The following is a 16,880-nucleotide window of genomic DNA, read 5'->3' as shown; positions in this document are numbered from 1 at the left end:
TTTATTATTTAGAGAGAGCAGAAGCACAAGTGGGGGGAGGGGCAGAAGGAGAGGGGGAGAGAGCATCCCAAGCAGACTCCACAATGAGCACAGAGGATGTGGGGCTCAATCCCATGACCCTGAGAGCACGACCTGAGCCAAAATCAAGAGTCACAGAGGCTCAAGTGACTGAGCCACCCAGGCACCCTTGTGTCATTATCTTTAAAGATCATTTCTTATAGGCACATAAAGTTAGGGCTTTTTCATTCAATCTTATGATCTCACCTTTTAATTGAAGTATTCATACCATTTTTTTTTTATTAACATTCTTAGTTTATTGATCCTCTCATGAAAAATCTGCACAACCACCACAGATAAAGCCACTGCAGCATCTTTACTCCTTCTGTTGTCCAATCTCCAGCTCACTTTTTGCCAGCACCAACGCTGGCTTTTGCAGTCCCCCTGACTTTCTTCATTCTGTTCTTACGTTCCTTTCGCTGTTTTCTTGATGTCTTTTTCTTCTCATACAGGCCATGTCTTGCAAGTCTGTGTTTGGGTTCATTTTTCTTTGCATAATCCAAAGAACCATAAATCATGCCAAAGCCGGTTGTCTTGCCACCACCAAAATGGGTTCTGAATCCAAACACAAATATGACATCTGGTGTGGTCTTGTACATTTTGGCTAGTTTTTCCCGAATTTCTGTCTTAGGTACCGTTGCCTTTCCAGGGTGAAGAACATCAATGACCATCTGTTTCTGCTGAAGTAGTCGGTTAGTCATGAACTTCCTGGTCCGGATAGTTACTGTGTCGTTCATGATGGCGGCGAGCCCATTTATATTTAATGTGACTACTGATATGGTATTTGAGTCTATCATCTTGCTGTTTATTTTCCATTTGTCCCATCTGTTCTTTAATCCCCCCTTTTCCTCTTCTTGTGCCTTCTTTTGGTTTAATCAAGTTATTTTTAGGGATTCTCTTTTAGATGCCTTTGGCATCTAGTCTGGTTTTTTGGTTTTTGTTTTTATTTTCTTAAGATTCTAGTCCAAAGCTGTAGTTTTTTTCTGTATTGCATTTTATCAGTTAAGACCATGCCCTTCCTTCAACCTCTGCTCCACCACTCCTAGCTAACTAACCCTCCTCTGGTACCAGATTCAGTTATGTACAGAATTTACTATCCTTCTACAATATTTGTCATTCACAAACTCTGCCAATAAGCCCTTAATTCTCTTCATATAAACCAACAACAACAAATCAACAGCTTAGAGTTGAGGACAGTATCTTACAACAGATCACTAGAACCCTGCCTAGAAGTTCTGAGTGATTCACTAATCATGTCCACTGGGTATAATTATTCATCCAATCATTAAAAATGTCCTCTGAGCATCCTGAACTACAGGGGAAGATAATTAATGAACATAAAACTATTTGGAAGACACTAAGACCAACAGGGTAAGATCTCCTGAGAAGGGTCATTTATCTCACTACTTCTATGTGTGGTAGCACTAAAAGGGAATGTGATACTTGGCCAACGTCATAAAAATCTAGAAGATACCTGACTATTACACACTCTTATTAGTCACAAACTCAAAATACAGATTGTTACATATTCTCAGTAGTATCTGTTTTATCCTATTCAGTAGGAATTAAAGAGTTCAGAAGAGTTACAAGGTAACAGCATTTCAAGTTAACTGTGCTTTGTATTCTACTTTTATTATTATTTTTTTAAAGATTTTATTTATTTATTTGAGAGAGAGAATGAAAGAGAGAGAGCACATGAGAGGGGGGAGGGTCAGAGGGAGAAGCAGACTCCCTGCTCAGCAGGGTGCCCGACGTGGGACTCGATCCTGGAACTCCAGGATCATGACCTGAGCTGAAGGCAGTGGCTTAACCAACTGAGCCACCCAGGCGCCCCATGTATTCCACTTTTAATAAATGCAAATAGTCACTGAGCTATCTTTGGAAGGTTTAGAGACTAACAGGGGGAAGAAAGAATAAACAAACATCATCAGTATATTAAAAATGTTAAGTGCTACAAAGGGAAATAGAGCAAGATCAAGAGGAACAGGAATGCCAGAGAGGACAGTTGCATTTTAAATAGGGGGTTGGGTGAAAAGTGACATTTGAGCAAAGACTTGAAGGTGATAAGGGAGTAAGCCAAGCAGAGAGCTGGAGGAAGAACATTCTGGGCAAAAGAAACAGCCACATACAAAGGCTTAAAGGCAAAAGCAAGACTGGAGTGTATGAAGAAAGGAAGTCAATGCCGGGGGAGAACCTGGAGAAGGGACCATTGAAGCCACAGGCCTGAATGTCCAGGAAAAGGGTCATCATGTATTTTTCTGCTAAAGGGTAGGCAGTAAATATTTTAAGCTTCTCAGGCCACATAAGATCTGTTGCATATTCTTCTTTGCTTTTTAAACCAATCCTTTAAAAAATGTAAAAAACCATTGTTAGCTCACCAGCCTTACAGTAGGCCTAGGCAAGGAATTGGCCTGTAGAACTTAGTTCAGACCCTTGTAAGGACTCTGACTTTTACTCTAAGGGAAATATTATTTGGCTCATGTTTTCAAAGAACCACTATGCTTGTAGGGAGGCAAGAGAGACCAGTTAAAAGGATACTGTAGTAATCCAGAGCAGAGATAATGGTAGCTCTGACCAGAGTGGTAACCAGCAAAATGGGAGACATGGTTAGATTCTGGCTTTTAAACCCCTCCCCCACCCCCCAGATAAAGTGAATGGATTTGCTTCATGAACTGGATTTGGCAAATGACAAAGGAGTCATGGATGATGCCAGACTTTTGGCCTGAAAAACAAGAAGGACCGAGTTTCATTAATTATGGTTGGAAAGACTGTGAGTGGATGTTTGAAGTGTTTTGTTTCAAAACAAAGTAGAATTTATATTCCTTCAATCCTGCCACAACTTTGTAGCTATTTTATTTATTCTTCTAGAACTTCAGAATAATTTTTAAGTTACAAAAAGATCCTACTGTAATTTGAATTAAATTGCTTTAAGCTTAAAAATTAATTTGAGAAGAAATGGCATCTTAACTATACGCCAGCTCACAACATGGACCAGGTATTCTTTGGTGTCTCTGAACAAGGTTTTATAGTTTTCTTCAAACAGGTTCTTCACACTTCCTGATGAAAGTATTCCCAGACATCTTATACTTTTTTGTTGCTATTATAAATGAAATACTTTCTCAAAATATTACAATTTCTAGATAGTTCTGATTGGCATTTAGGGATGCTATGAATTTTCTATCGATTTAGCTGTCCTTGCGAACTCTCATTTTCACACTGGTTTACTTGTGTTTTATACAGGTATGTGAGTATCTCAACAATGTAATTTTCCCTGTTTATTTGCAGTAGCTTTATTACTTTTTACTTCTAAGCCATTTCTTTATGTACTGGCTAGATTTCCAGAACAATGCTAAATAAGTCATAGCAAGCATGGTTTTAATGGGACTACCTTCAAGTTTTCAGTCTTAAGCATGAGGTCAAAGTTGTTTCTCATGGTTTTTAACTGAGTGATCAGATTTTCATCTTTTCACTGTTTTCAGGTCTCAGTTCCCTCTTCACCATGTGCATCAGTTGCTACTTCCTTTTGAATCTTGATAACAAGGTGAGTCAGAAATTTCGGGGTCCTCCTCCCTCTTCTTAATCTACTTCAGAATAAGTAATTTGCATGGATTGCCTTTCAGAGTCGTCTCTTTCCTTTGAAATGAAATTTATTTTTCATAAATTCAACTATTTTTCTTTGCTTTGTTTATCCTAATAGTAGGAAGTCTATTCTTGCTAAGGTTTAAAGCAGTAGTTCTCAACCTCAGTGTTACTGACATTTTGGGCCAAATAATTCCTTGTGGGGGGCTTTTCCATGTTTAGCAGCATCTCTGGCCTATACTAACTAGATGCCAGTTGGAGCCCTCCCTCCAGTGTTAAAACCAATAATGTCTCTAGACATTGCCAAATGTCCCATAAAGGAGAAAATTGCCCCGGTTGAAAACTACCGATTTAGTAAAGTAGATGATGTGGATTCCAAAAGAGACTGAACTTGCTTTCTAAAGATTTATTTTTATTTATTTATTTATGAGAGAGAGAGAGAGAGAGAGAGAGAGAGAGAGAGGAGAGAGCGGGGCTTGATCCCACAACCCTGAGATCATGACCTGAGCTGAAACCATGAGTTGGATGTTTAACTGACTGAGCCATCCAGACAACCTTAAACTTGCTTTCTGTAATTACAGAACTCATCTCCAATGCCACCTCCTCAATGAAGCTTCCTCATATAACTCATCAAAATTAGGATACTCCCCTTACCCGATGCAACCCACCTATACACATAACACCTCCTATTAACTACCACAGATTTCAAACCGTAGACCTCTGGGGACTCTGAGACCCTTTCAAGGGGACCATGAGGCCAAAACTATTTTCAATCAATACCAACACATTATTTGCCTTTTTCTGCTATACTACCATTTGCACTGATGGCACAGACCCCCCAGCCCAAGTCAAGACACGGACAGCAAACTGTACTGCCATCATTGTAATCTTCATCATCATGCACTCAGGTAACAAACAAACAAACAAACAAAAATGTCAGTTTCACTTAGGAATGTCATGAGGAAGCAGGAACGAAATAGTCATTTTATTGAATTTTGATCTTTGAGTACACATACATCTTTTTAACACTTGGTGTGATAAATGGGGAGTGTGCATAAAGCACTTTCTACCCCTAATTAAAGTATAATTTGCTGTCTTAAGGAAAAGTATTTGTATGACTGTTTGAGCTATGAGCTCAACAAGCCACTTTTTTAATGGAAAATCATTTTTACTTGAAAGAAAACTGACAAATCATTCAGGCCTGGATATCTGGCAGACATTTTCTTGAAAATGGAATAGAGTAAACCTGTCACTTTTAGGGAAAACACCCAACAGTATTTGTTACCAGATTTCAATTTTGAATACACCGGGCGTAAGTCTGACCACTTCCCAATACTTGGACTTTTCTGGTGGGATTAGTGGTAATACTGAAAAATGTGAATTTTTAATAATGTATAATGTGTCAGCATTTAGAAGATGTGTATATGTCAGTGATCCAATACTTTCTAAATGATGAATGTTAGAAAATCATGCATGGATAAAAGATCTTTTCAAAATGCAGAGCATGAAAAGTTTATTCATATACTTTCAGACTCTATTACAACCAAGGAACTATATCAATTGTTGAACTTTGGTTTGGTATAAAAAATATTCAAAATTATCTGAAAGGCTTTTCTTAAAATATACCTCCCTTTCCCACCTATACATCTGTATGGACCAGATTTTCTTTATATACTTCAACCAAAATAACATAAGATGGCAGACTGAATGCAAACACAAATATGAGAATCTAGCTATCATCTGTTACACCAGACTTTTTTTTTTAAAGTTTTAGCATATCATTAACCTTTATCTATATCTTAACTATGGGAATGCAAGAAACTATCTGGAATTTCCACGGGAGATCTACTAACTGAGTAGCCTGTCACAAATCCTAATCCCATGATTATGAACTTCTCTTCTTCATAGGGAACACAGGTAGACTTAAAAAGATGTTAAACAGTCTAATATTCAATAGCCCAAGGCAGGAAACAACCTTCTAAAATAAACAATGGGGTGGAAAATGTCATTCCAATGAAAGTTTGAAACACTCATTCAAACAACAGTAGGTATCCAGCCCATGGGAATCAGGTACTGTGGAGGGCACAAGTGGACCAGGAATAACACATGGGTCAAAGAGTTCATGTTCCAATAAGGGAGACAAAAATCCGACACAAATAAAATCATGTTCAAGATGGCGGCAGTGCTGGCATTTCCAAAGGAGGTGGCCAAAAGGTAGAGATACCTTTTAGGGGACAAGGATGAGGTAGGAAATGGAGTACTCTGGGAAGCCATCTAGGAAAAGAAAGGTATAGGGTGGTTCTGAAAGATGAATGGCGGCTGAGGTGGAAATGCAGGGGGTAGATAAGACAAAAGCATGAAAAACAGTATAGCTGATTATTTGCTTTAGTTGCTCTAATAGAGGAAAGTTGAGATTGTTAGAGCACACAGAATAAGGGGAAGTGGGGTTGGAAATCACCTAGAGAAACAGAGACCAGGTCATGAAGCGCCTTGTGTGCCATGGGAGGAGTCTGCACAGCAGGTTTAAAGCAGGGGAGGTATTTTAGAAAGAGTACTAAGGACTAAGATACTGCTAAGGTCCTTAAGAAAGGTCACGAGGGTCTTCATCAAGTGGAAATGGAAGTTAGAATCAATTCATAAATCCCTTAGGAAGCAGGGGTTGATAACTATTTTGTGAACGATCACATCTTAAAGAAGAAGGAGACAGACTGGGATGAAAGCCAAGTTTTAGACTACGGTGACTGGGTGGAGGAAGATACTCGTCATGGATAAAGGGAATAAGGAAAGGAGGAAAGCAAACCAGGAGAGGTGTAAGTTTAATTTCAGTGGAAACAGTGATTTCAGGAATCAGATAAACCACTTCCAACAATGAAAACGAAACAAAATAAAACAAAACAAAAAAACCCCCCAAATTTAAACAAACTTGAAAACCTGAAACGAAAAACTGAGAAAAAAGTTAGAAATTGGTCTGTTAGATGGCAGTAAAGAAGAAAGCATATGGTGTTTAAGCAGCAGCAAATGCCACTTTAGGACTCTATTTTAAAAACCCCAAATTGGGATGTATTGATCTTTTAAAATCACCTCATAATCTGTCTTACTTTTGCTCTTAAACAAAAGACTGAAAATACAAAATAAAGCCAAATACATACCTTTTCTGCTTTTTTGTCAGAAATGTCTTGCTTTTCCAAAACGGCCATGCTCTCCTTCAGGTTCTTCACAATGTCTGCTGGAGATTTGTGAGACTTCCCGAATGGGAACGGCATGGCGGCAGCGACAGATGCCTCGCTGAGCTCTGCCTTGCTTTACCTGAGGACACAGCACAAGGCACAAGTGAGAAAAAGTAGAGTCAATAGAAGACATACTTTCTGAATCCTAATGTGGGAAGAAAATCAGTGTTTGAGAAAGTCATTTTACGACAAGACTCAAAATGAGCAGGAACTGGGAAACCCACAAATATACCAGGGAAATAGTGCAGAGATATCTTAGCATTACAGAACACTTTGTACTTTTCAAAATACCTTATGTATCACCTGCTCTCCTAACCATCCATTTGAGGAGGAACATGCTGGTGCTGATGAGCAGGGCAAACAGTACTGCCAGGCCCCACACTAAGTACTTTAATTCATCATCTTATGGGATCTTTTTAAACAATTCCCTGAGGGACATTATTACTCCCATTTACAAGTGAACTTTAATGAGGTCAAGAAACTGACTCAAGGTAGTAAGCGATAAAACCAGCTCAGGTCTGTCTTGATCCAAAGTGTCTTTAATCACTGCACTATACCTTTAATTAACAGATATCTCTATTTGGCAGTTGAGGAAACTGAGGCAAAAAGCTAGGTAAGGAGCTCAGCCAAACAGCACTAGCAACAGGCTCACTCTCTAGGTCTCTCCAGATGCACATTGGCCAGTGTTTACACTGTTTCCTCCCAAGCACCCAGTTGGACACACACCTCCTTCTCTTCAGTCAGTTAGGGTCTCAGAGTTGGAGAGACTCTTGGACCCAGCCTTGGGCAAATCTCCCAGCAGATCCTCAAGTCCCTTAAGTGACAGTTTCAATGTGTACTCTTTTTGCCTGGATAAGACTATCTCCTATGAAGGAACTCACTGGATGAAAGCCTAGGGATAATGAACTTCTGGAAGTTCTTAATTTTTTGTGGGTAGCAGAAAATAATATTTCAACCACATAAACCACAATATTACATCATATAAAAGGAGGACATCAACTATTCCAAGAAGTCACCATGAAAAAACAAAGTTACTAACAAGACAAACAATGGAAGTAACTTGGAACAGGTCACAACTTATAATTACTTTTACTAAATAAACTGAAAGAAGTTATGTTCACAGACATTAAACAACCTCATATGAGATACCAAAAGATAACATTTTTGAGAAGAGCCTTATAGATCACTTAGGTCAGTGGTTTTCAAACTGTGGGTTCCAAACTCCTGTATTTAACTGTCCCTGGGGCCCACCGCCCACCTCTGCCAAAGTTTTTTTCCCCCATGTCAACATAAAATATCTCCAATGCACAGCATCATTAACACTTCTTTTGAACTTTGCCTAAGACTTCACTTGAATAAAGTATTTGAATGCTTTTTCTCTAAAGTTTGAGATACAGTGACCTGCATATCTGTTTATAAACACATACTCAAGGGGAAAGAGCATGCAAATTAACACTAATATTAAGCCTTCAATTAAATCATGAGCAAGTGTGTTATTTCTTGACATGTTTTGATATGATCTGTTCTGACCAATCTTTACACCCAAATATCACCTAGATAGCTCACCATCTTCCCTATCAGCTTGTAAATCTGCTTAATCACAGGACCAAAGAGAAATGTCCTCAAACACAGGTTCTCAAAAATCCAAAGATGCATAAAATTACATCTAAATATCTTGTCTATGACAAGAAGTTTAGATCAATTATAGCTGAGTTATCCCAAGTGGCTGCTACAGTATCTGATTACCTGGCTAGGTACACAAGTTATGTTCATAGACATAGACCTCCACAAATCCTGGATCATTCTTTCCCATTACTTTTTTTTTTTTTTTTTTTTTTGAGGGGGGGTAATGCAGGTTGCTTTTCCATAAACACAGTGAATTCACAATCACAATAAATCCTCTGAAAATACAATCTTTCCTATTTGTACTCTGCAAATGATAGCAACGATGCTACAAGTCAATGCTGGGTGGAGGGTGGGTATGTTTAACGGTATTTTGCAGAAAGTGCTATGGTGCTATGCAACAGAGATACTGTCAGTTCTGGCTCAATGGTGGAGGAAGTGATTTTCCAGGGCAAAGGGGGTTTTAAAAGGTTCTACCATAAATCAAATCCTCGTCAGCAGAAGAAGTAGAGCTGCCGAAGAGAACCCATATAAAGTGTTTCTGGGAGGGAAAGAGGAAGCATGACACAATCATTCCTTGTAATCAGTACACTATGCGGCCAAAGTTTTGCAGAACATATAAACTAGTAAGACTGTACTTTGAGTAGCGAGTACTCAAAACAAGAAGTGGACACACCTCAGACACCTCAGCAAGATCCCTGAAGGATGTGAAACAGTTTTGGAACTGACAATCACAAGAGTACGGAGATACCCGGGCTGAAGTAGCAATGATAAACAAGGATTAAGATGGTTAAAAGACACCTTTCACCATAACGACCTGTCTGCCTTTCCCACAGGGGAAGGAACCCTTTCCTTCTTTACCATCAGCAGTATTTCATGACAAGTATTTGAGAGAGTTTTAGGGATTAGTTACAAGAGCCCACTGATGAAGGTCCTTCAATAATTCTGCACTGCCCTTATAATAAAATCCAAGTTCCGACCATGGCCCTCCCAGGCTTTACCCATTTCCAAGTCATGGCCCAGTGCCCCGACCTTTATCACAGAGGTCCAGTCACACTGATGTCCCTTCTGTTCCCAGAATATGCCAACTACTTCTAAGCCAGAGTACCATGTTTGCAAATATGGTAAAAATCTTAATTTTTAAATCTAGATGGTGGGTATATGGGTTTTCATTGTTACTCAATTTTTCTGTATGTTCAGACTATTTCTTTAATACTGTTTTAAAACTGCCTGAACTATGTTTTGGACATAACTGGAGTTCATGAAAGAAATGGACAAAAATATATAATTGAAAAATCCATTTAGCTTTCAAATACAACCAATTTCCTCTATCCCTTCAAAAAAAGTTTTTTTGGTTCATAATATACCTCAGCAGGATTCTTTGGGCTGAGCCAAAATTATTAATGCAATTGGGAGAAAACCAACCACTGTTAGGATTCTAGAGGGCTGTAGAAACCCATACCTACAATTCTCAAACTGGAGGTAAGCTTGTTCCGGATGGTGAACCGTGCTGTATGCCTGAATCCCAAAGATAAAGAAGCCTAAGACAGAAAATCTAACCTGAAAATTTGAGGGACTGGGAGGGGAGGGGGCGAGGAATAATTAAATATACTAGTTTCATATTAAAACCAACATTTATGGAACTTCATGCTAAAGCTGCATGAAAGGAATCTGCGTGAATACTGAGCACTGCACACCCCTTAGCTTCCGTGCACTGCTCTCCCTTAGCTGTTTCCCTTTCTCTCCAAATGCCCTTCCTTTCTGCATTTAATTCAATGACTCATCTTTACTTCAACATTGATGTCCTTCCGGGTTCCACCCTTGGCTGTGTTCTTACTCTATATTCCAACTGATCTCACCCACCCATGGTTGGTTTCTTTCTTTCTTTTTTTTTTAAAGATTTTATTGATTTATTTATTTGAGAGAGCGAGAGCACAAGCGGGAGGGAGAGGGAGAGAAAGAAGCTGAAGCGGACTCTGCGCTGAGTGCCGAGCCAATGTGGGGCTTAATCCCACAACCGTGAGATCATGACCTAAGCCAAAACCAGGAGTCAGATGCGTGACCTACTGAGCCACCCAGGCACCGCTACCCATGGTTTTAATAATCTGGAATCCATCTCCTGCCCCAACCAATCAGCCTACATTTCCAACTAGTGCTCTCTATAAACGTCCTCCAGGCAACTCAAACCTCATCCCAAGTCCTACTTCTTTTTCTAAGTTCCCCTTCACAGTGAATGAATCCATTTTCATCCAGTCACAAACCCTGGTCATCATACCAGACAATTTCTACTTGTTAGCTCTTCCATATATAATCAGTTCACAATTTCAGTCAATTCTATCTTCTCAATCTCTCTATGCTACAAGACACCAAATGTAGACCTTCACTATCCTCCACATAGGGCAGTGGTTGTAAATGGGGGCAATATCACCCTTAGGGGATGTTTTGGGAAATCTGGTTCACATAAGGATTGGGACCACTGAAATGACCAAGAAACCCAAAAAACCAAAAACACTTTTTGTGCTGTTGTTCACATAAGCAAAGCCTTCAGCAAGCTTCTATATCCTTGGGGGTGGGGAGGGGGGAAGTTGGGCTGGGGGCCAGAATAATGAAAGTCCTTCTATCTACTTCTGCACCTATGTCCATCACTAAGAGTTAAACTTCTAGTTTTTAAGAAATGGTGACATTATTCATTATGCAAAATTCAAACACTGAAGGACGACACAAGGTAGACAGTGAAAGTCACCAGCAAAGCCTATAGAGACAACAGGTATTAACAGTTTGGTATACATTCTTCTTTTCATTTCTTGCTCTATAACTGTGGTCTTTTGTACGGAGTCTACTCTCTTCTTCAAAACAGATGGAGACCAGATGATACTAGAAATGGTCACTTAACATCTTACAAAGAACAAAAACTGCAAATTACTGCTTTGTTATGTGAATACTCCTAAGAGCACAAAGCTCCACCCCAAAAAGTGCTGGAGAACATACAGAACACCCACGGGGAAAATAAAAGTCTAACATCATTAGAGTAAGCACTGCTAGGCACTGCCCTTCTTAGGCAATCTGACTGCTTCTGGCTTGTGCGACCGCCTCCTAACTGTAACTAATTGTATTCACCTATGTACTGACAAATACTGAAAAATAGTCAAATGGTCCATAAGCCACTCCTTAGGACATTCAACCATTCACAAACTGACTACGCACTTACTATATGTCACAAACATTAAGGGCGCCTGCTCTAAGGAAGACAACACTTTGGTGTACATGGATGTAGATGTATGTGTGTAGAGACAATAAGGAAAAGTGCTGAATGACAACACATTCCTAGACAGTTGAGTTCACAGGACTCTACACTAACATATCTGTTAGATCTGACTCATAAACTTGGTGGTCAAAGCAAAAACTGCAAACAAACAAAAAAACCCACATACAATAATTAAGACTGTTACACAATCTTAAAGACTATTAAAGTACTTAATTAAGCAGTCATGGAAAGTGTGAAATGCAGTACACACCTGAACCCATTTTTAGATAGCTGGCTCTGAGGCCTAATGTCCTGCTTCTAGGGCTGATTTCCTTAATTCAAATAAATACTGAGTATCTACAACGTGCCAGATATTGTGCTAGGTGCTTGACTATCCCATACAGTTGAGCAGGCCAATTATATAAAACACAGTGGTTAATTACACGGCTTTAAAGACAACCTGGGTTCAAATCCTGATTTCATCATGCCTTAGCTTACTTAAGACTTTTCTTCTTTAAGATTTTATTTTATTTATTTGAGACAGAGAGAGAGAGTACAAGAGGAGGTAGGGTGAGAAGGAGAAGCAGACTCCCTGCCGAGCAGGGAGCCCGAGGCAGACTCGATCCCAGGACTCAATCCCAGGACTCCGGGATCATGACCTGAGCTGAAGGCAGCCGCTCCACCAACCGAGCCACCCAGGCGCCCCCTACTTAGACTTTTCTAAGCCCCTTTTCCTCATCTCTAAAATGAGAAAAACAATAGCTACCTCACAACTTAGCATAAGAATTAAATCACTTAGTGCAGCATCTGCATATGGTCAAATCTGAATAAACAGTAATAAGGGATAGTTACGCAGGCTTTTTTTCTTCTTCTTCTAAAATCTGATTTGTGACTATTTCCACAATGAAAACTGGGTAAAAAAAGACTATCCTGACTGGATAGCAATATAAAATGAGTGATCTTGTTTTTCTTTTTAAACCTGCATCTCAAAAGTTTTGATTCAGCTTTTGGATGGACAGGATACATGCCCTTCTTAGCTGTAAATAAGATGCAATGACTTAGCTCCATTAAAATAAACCCTGAATAGCTTGAAGAAGCAACTGAACCTTTGGTTAATTACCAAAGCCACCAAATACATGCTCAACATTAACTATGTCAAAACCAAAATTAAATGTCCAAGAGATATAAAGATTTTGGAGTGTCTTTTGCAATTAATATACCTTGACTAGATTCCCAGGGCCCCAGGGTGTTCAACACTGGATACCCTGCAGGAGTCAAACTGACACTCTTGTGTAATAGCCTAGATGGTAAACCAGGGGGCTGTAGTAGTGGTAACAGCAGCAGTATTTAAAATAAGATCTCTCATAGGACACTTCGGAGATTACAAAGCACTGTTCACTTCTCTTTTCAATACCTTTCCTAATGACTTCCCATTTCATTCAGGGTAAAATCCAAACTCCTGACCAAGGCACGTAAGGCTCCTTGTGATCCACTCCTCTCTGTTCTCATCTCTTACACTCTAGACTTGAGCGCTTGAATTCCTGTGCCAGGCCTAAGTACATTCCCCATACTGTTTATGGAGAGCTCTTAGCTCAAATCACCATGGCTCTCTCCCTCATTTTACTCACACTTCTACTCAAATGACACCCTATCAATAGGGCCTTCCCAGACCACTGTTTCCAAAATAGCACCTCTCCCCTGCTCTCATCTCCTTATCTTCTTCATTGCTCTCCCAGTACTTATCACCATAAACTGACATATGTTTATCTGCTCCTTTCCGTTAGAAACGTCCTATGAAAACAAGGACCTCACTGGTTTCGTGCATTCATTGCTGTTGACCCAGAAACTGGAAGAGTGCTTGGTATATACTTGCAGAATATTTGAATGAATGAATCAACTATTTCTTTTGATCCTCAAGGAAAGAGTGGAACTCTTTTGATCCTTCAGTCCTAAGAGAAGTTTTATTTTTTCCTGTTCTATAGATGAGTAAACTAAGGCTCAAAAATACTGGATAATTTGTTCAAATATCATGAACCTAGTTAGTAAAGTGGAAGAGCCGGGACTTCAAACAACTATGCACTATCAGGTTATCCAGTATCTTTCATATTATAATGAATATGTTCATTACATATCAGTAGGCTTAAAAACGTTTCTCTCTGCTTCTTTAAGATTTATGTGCCATGATGGCAACTGAATTATTATTTTCAAAAGCGGAAAATGGGGAAAACAACAAAAATCTTCCACAAATATAACTGAACACTTAAAAGTCATCTAAAATAAATGCTTCTGAAGATTTCCACTGACACGAAAAAATGCCCATAATTCCTCTTAACTGAAAACACTTTATAGATACAAAAGTGCAAATATATATACATACTCTGTGTGTGTATAAAGTAATCCCACGTGTGATCTATATGTGCAGATACACAGGCTAAGAGAAAGAAATATCAAGAAACATCAAAAAATAACAGGTAGTGAGAATATGAGAGCTGTATCCTAAATTTTAAAGGTTAAGTATTTACAATGTGCATGTAATACTGTTTTTTGATAAAAGTACTATTTTTAAAAATTAATACATGATCATTCCTCTTAAGAGGAACCAGGTCTCCATGAAGGAGCAGGAAATAGACAAACAAGGGGAGCCTGGGACATGTTAATTACTTCAGGAAGAAAAGATGAATGGGTTCATGACAAAAAAAAAAGACACAGGAACCAATCTGAAAGGCTCCCACGGGCCTAAGATGATACAGTTTGTACATAAAAAAGAAAAATGACCACAATGAATTGACACACAAATGAAATATTTGTATATATATAATATATAAATTATTACATATTTAATAAGAATACTTAATATGGTTAATATAAGGAAAACATTAAAACCCATGAAAATTATAGTACTAAAAAATTTCATCGGTCACTCTGGAGTCTGTGAGAGCAACAACTCAATAACCCCAAAACTGGTAAATAAAGGAAGGGAACAGCACATTTATCTTGCCTTTACTGTATAGCCTGTACTTGAGGGTAACCAAATAGGTAACAAGGAAAAGTGCACATAGCTAGTAAACACAGGAAGAAAAACAGAAAATTACCATTTTGTAATCCCTGATGAATCTAGGATCTAGGCAACAATCATCAATGGTGATCATTAAAATCCTAGGTGAAAGGGGGATGGAGAACTTCACAGTGGATACACTGGAGCTGACAACTTGGAAGACACTGATCTGTGGCTAAAAATAGGACAACCAGACATCAATCTGTCTCATGATATAATGCAACAGGAAATACAAAGCTCCATCTATAAATATTTGATCTCCTTTCTCCCACTGTAAAACAAAAATTCTGAATCTAACTAAGTTTCTAGAGCCACAAGTCTATAGGAAAACAGGGATAAAGAACAATTTAAACATCACCAGGAAGCAGTAAGTCAAGCCCTGAGCAAGGGACAAGTCAAACAACTGGGTCTCTCCAACAGATTAAATACCACAAGGCAGGGTGGGGTGGGGACCAGAGAATATTAAGAAAGAGACTAATAAGACACAATCAAATGTATGGATCTTCTCTGGACCCTGATCCAAATAAACCAACTGTCAAAAAGATATGTTGACAATCAGAAAAACTATACATTGGACAGATAATCAAGGAATCTGTTAATTGTCAGGTATTATAATGGACTATAGTAGGTAAGAAAAAAATACCCTTAGTTAGACATACATACCAAAGTACAAGTAATTTGGGATTTGCTTTAAAATATTCCAGTGCCCCTTAGAGTAAGGTGGGGTGGGGGAAAAGATGAAACAAGGCTAGCAAATTATTAACTGTTGAAGCTGGAAATTAATTACACTAGAGTCTATTTGTATATGCTTGAACATTCTCATAATTAAAAAAAATTAGTAATAAGGAAAAGTTCCTATTCTGAAGAGTTGGTATATTTCTTTTAATTGGTATGTCTACTGCGCTTTGCTTTATCCCCTTATTTGCCAAAATGTCCAAAGTTAAATTTATGGGTAACTACAAAGACTACCTTAATCCCTGTTTCTGACATAAAAACAACCCATTCTCCTCTACAGAGCCTCACAGCTCTCCTACTTCACTGTTCCAAACTACGCGTGTTCATTTTGTCCACTGCAGTTCCATAAACGAACTTTTCTGTTTACGGCAGACAGGAAGAGAAAGAACATCTACAGAGGAATAAGTACACGGGCAAGTCCTTCAACAGTGCCCCTCCTAGAAATAATTCTTGGAAAAGCACAGTAATACCACCATGGGTAGCCCCTCCTTGGGAGCACCCTTCTCTACTTGTCCAAAACCTGGCCCATCCCCACCCCATGTCTATAGGTCAGCCCCTCCAGGAAGACCCCACAGTGCAAGTCCCCTCCCTCCTCACACTCCTAAGCTTTTATAACCTTGATGATGCTGTGCTATTGTTATTTACATATGTATCACCTCCAGCGACTCAGGAAGCCTTGTGGGGGCAAAACTGAGTATTAGCCATAATGTTACACGCTCTGTACAAGATGCCTGGGTGGCTCAGTTGGTTGGGCGACTGCCTTTGGCTCGGGTCATGATCCTGGAGTCCCGGGATCGAGTCCCGCGTCGGGCTCCCTGCTCGGTGGGCAGGGAGCCCGCTGCTCCCTCTCTCTTCCCTCTTATGCTCTCGCTCATTCTCTCTCTCTCAAATAAATAAATAAAAATCTTTAATAAAAAAAAAAAAGACTCCAAATACATTTATTGATGGGCACTGAAAAACACTTCTCAAAACAAAAAGAAGGCCACAGAAATGACTGATACATAAACAAACAGGAGTTAACTAGAAAGTTTTAATTTGAAACCCAGCCAGTAAGGGGCTAGGGGCCACCACGCAAATGGTTTTGTAGGTGAGGTGAGCAGGAAATCTTAGGAAAGCACCTATAATTTACCTGTTGCTATGCACAAAGCTGGACCCCTACTTGCTGAGCAACTCTAATTTGTCCATCTGTATGCTGTTTGTGCCCAGAATATAAACATGGCAAAATTCTGATTAAAGCGCGACGGATTCAGGTAGTTAACCAACATGGGGTTCCTAAGACTGAGGCACAATTTGTAGAACTATCCTCTTGCGGATTTTCACAACTTTTTTTGCATGGACTGCTTTTATTAATGTTAAATCA

General features: G+C 39.2%; 1 protein-coding gene across 2 annotated transcripts in view; it reads right to left on the bottom strand.

The window, feature by feature from the left end:
• CAB39 (calcium binding protein 39) overlaps positions 1-16,880 on the bottom strand; it is an 85,863-nt gene that overhangs the window by 43,398 nt on the left and 25,585 nt on the right. For both annotated transcript variants that reach the window (XM_027588977.2, XM_027588978.2), the window contains exon 2: positions 6,786-6,942. In XM_027588977.2, the coding sequence (XP_027444778.1) occupies positions 6,786-6,899 (114 nt within the window). In that variant the 5' untranslated portion in view covers positions 6,900-6,942. The remainder of the gene's footprint in view (positions 1-6,785; positions 6,943-16,880) is intronic.

Source organism: Zalophus californianus, chromosome 3 (genome assembly GCF_009762305.2).
Source record: "Zalophus californianus isolate mZalCal1 chromosome 3, mZalCal1.pri.v2, whole genome shotgun sequence".
Lineage (NCBI taxonomy): Eukaryota > Metazoa > Chordata > Mammalia > Carnivora > Otariidae > Zalophus > Zalophus californianus.
Note: the sequence above shows the minus strand (reverse complement) of the source record. Positions and strands in the feature narration are given on the sequence as shown.